Here is a 2,908-nt window from a genome sequence, read left to right on the forward strand (position 1 = left end):
TGGTAAAAACAAGAAATATAAATAACACTAACACAAACTTAGGCATAGTAACAATTTGATTAAGCACCAAGTGCTGACATATAGCCATCTGATAAGTTAAGAGCAAAACACAGAATTCAGCAGTACAGACTGGACCTAACCAAACAGGAGAAGGGTGCGAGTTTATTCCACAAAGTCTAAAGCTTCGTCATTTGATAACGCACATTTTTATGTATCCTGGGGGTTGAGAAGGTAGGCTCATCCTTGCAAACCAATAATACCTGCACCAACAAACAGCAAAAAGGGGAGATCGGTACAGTCAATATAAGCAAATAACAAAAAAATCTCAAACGTGGATAAATTGTAAGGAACCATGAGACAGTAACCAAACTACATATATACATATACAATGATTGATAGTATCTAAAGATCATCGGAACCTTAATTTGTAGCATCGCAACCACGTAGAAGATTTTGATATTTTACATAAGTAAAAATGAATGTTAAAAAAAAAACATAATTTACTCAAGCAGTCTATACTTACCACAAGCTACTCTGCCACCAGCATTTCCAGTAGATTTGCTAAGCTCATGCCCACCTACACAAGATAACGAAGAATATAACATGTAGTAAGCCAAAAAGCACATAAAGCTCTCACATAAGAAAAAGAACAGCCGTGATATTTAAGGAAGGTGAAACAGAATTGTGACACAATATAATAAACGGATGATCCATGACTCCCATACCGAGAAATAAAAATAGATTTGTGATTGTAGGTACCTTTCCCAAGATCATCAGGATCAGCATGGACAACAACAGCCCTTCCTATGATGGAGTGTGGTCCATTGAGAGGGATCTGCAAGCATTTAGTAACTTAGTAAAAATTGAAACTTCTAAGTTTTGGTGTCCATCTAGAAGAATTCACCAGAGATTTTGATTAGGAGATGAATAACGTACCTGACTGTCAGTAATAGAGAAGCTGACGGTTCCTGAGTCACACAACAGGAGGAAACCATTTTAAAATAAAGACCAAACAAGCAAGCAGTATGATGGAAAAAAAAAAAATTCTTTTAAAAATGAAAAGTCACTAAAAAGTAAAGCAAGGTGATCTTGCTAAGCAATATAACTAAAAGAACAAAGTTATACCATCATCACCGACATTAACATTTCCTAGATCACCAGCATGACGATTCTCATCCTCAGGGGCACCATGCTCCTTGCCATTAGGATTGAAATGTGGTCCTGTTATTATTAATAATAATAAAAAAAATCAAAATATTGAGCCTTATGGCATTACTAGATCAAAGAATTTCAGAATTTAATCACTTTTTACAAATTTCATTCCCATGCTCGGAACTTTGAAGAATATGAAGTAGAAAGACAGTCACACAAATGTTCCACTTTCTTCTCATTAAAGCAAAGTGACGGTTTACAATTTGTTCCGTCCCATTATTACTTCAGACTATAAAAATGACATGGATTATTGTCTAAGGACTATACCAGTAGACATGCAGCCATTAGTGGTGTCCCCAAGGGCATGGACATGGAAGCCATGGAGGCCAGGCTTAAGACCAGTAAGATTTCCAGTTACGGTGGTTGGGCCTGGACAATTCACAATATATGTTATTTGATTTGGCTTAGTACAGTACAAGGAAAGAAAAACGTAATCATCAGGAAAATCAAGCGCTGCTGAAACTTACCATTTCCCTCCTGATTGAAGTAAATAGTTCCAGCAACACCCGCACTGCTTCCAAGAACTGCCACAGCCTTCACCATCGTTCAATGTGATCTGAAAAAAACAGCTATTTAGAACAAAATTGCTGAAACTTACACACGCTAATTAGTGTGTGTGCGCACACATATACATGGCAATCTAGAAACAAAAAAATCTTACAAACTCTTAAAAACTTTCGATGGAGATATAATTATGTTCAATTGCTTAAGTTTATCATGTTAATTCCAAATAAGAGAAGGAAATTAATGAGTTGACTGCAAGTAAAAAATGATTATCATGTGAAAAAGAAGAACCTCCAAATTCCAATACACTAACTCGATAGCTATACAGTATATCAGTCAAATAAAAATACCAAACAACATTTGTAAACCAAAGATTGACTCCAATTCTTCCAGCTTCGATAGGCATAACATAGGTTCAAAGAAAGAAATAAATAAATAAACAAATAAAACTATTTTTTTATTAGAATTTCTGAAATCGAATGCAGAGCAGCTGAGCTTAAAAAAAGAGTGCTAGGTTTCTTATTTATTCTATTTCTTCTCTCCATTCTTCAACATGTAATCAAGGTAGTAGAAAAAAACGAAGGCTAAAGATGTGATCATAATCCTAGAGCAACAACTTAAGCGATCTGCGCATGATCGAAAAAAAATAAAAATAAAAATAAAAAATAAAAAAATAAAAAATACCAGATGGAATCGACAATCAGAGGAGAGAGATTTGAAGAAATGACAAAAAGAGAAAGGAACTGTTAATGGAAGCAGTGGATCAAGAGAGAAAGATGAAGAACGTACCTCAGGTCACCGCTTAAGATATGGAAGAATCTAGAACGAAGAGGCGATCAAAAGAGTTGTGGTTTGTTTTATCTATTTATATAAAGAGGTGTGTTAGAAGGAGAGAGCACGAGTGGCACGACAAGTGCATAACCACTATTAGCCTTACACTACTTACCACCTTCACCTACCCCGATTGCCACCTTATCGCATTAACTTTTTTTTAGCAAAAATTTTGTTATTATCGTTTTCATTTCGTAAACATTTTTGTCCCGTTCTTAAAAAGAATAAAGGGAAAAAGATTGTGTTTTATCATATAATTTTGTTATTAAATTATTTTTTGATAATTTAAAATTTCGTCATGTTTATTTTCCTGAAAAACTAAAGTGATAATGCAAAAAGAATAAACTTAATAACTATTTTA

At 34.3% G+C, this 2,908-nt stretch overlaps 1 protein-coding gene across 1 annotated transcript; it reads right to left on the reverse strand.

Annotated features, from left to right (window-relative positions):
* LOC133293916 (superoxide dismutase [Cu-Zn]) lies at window positions 1-2,656 on the reverse strand. The gene is made up of 8 exons (XM_061492538.1): window positions 2,506-2,656; window positions 1,680-1,768; window positions 1,480-1,581; window positions 1,126-1,221; window positions 937-968; window positions 760-835; window positions 524-577; window positions 1-260 (listed from the first exon to the last, which is right to left on the reverse strand). Exons 2-8 carry the CDS (start codon window positions 1,753-1,755, stop codon window positions 238-240), a joined length of 459 nt encoding a protein of 152 aa, XP_061348522.1. The 5' UTR covers window positions 1,756-1,768; window positions 2,506-2,656; the 3' UTR covers window positions 1-237.
* Window positions 2,657-2,908: the final 252 nt, after the last annotated feature.

Source organism: Gastrolobium bilobum, unplaced genomic scaffold, assembly GCF_033153095.1.
Source record: "Gastrolobium bilobum isolate Gb01-03AN ecotype WA unplaced genomic scaffold, APGP_CSIRO_Gbil_v1 utg4431, whole genome shotgun sequence".
Lineage (NCBI taxonomy): Eukaryota > Viridiplantae > Streptophyta > Magnoliopsida > Fabales > Fabaceae > Gastrolobium > Gastrolobium bilobum.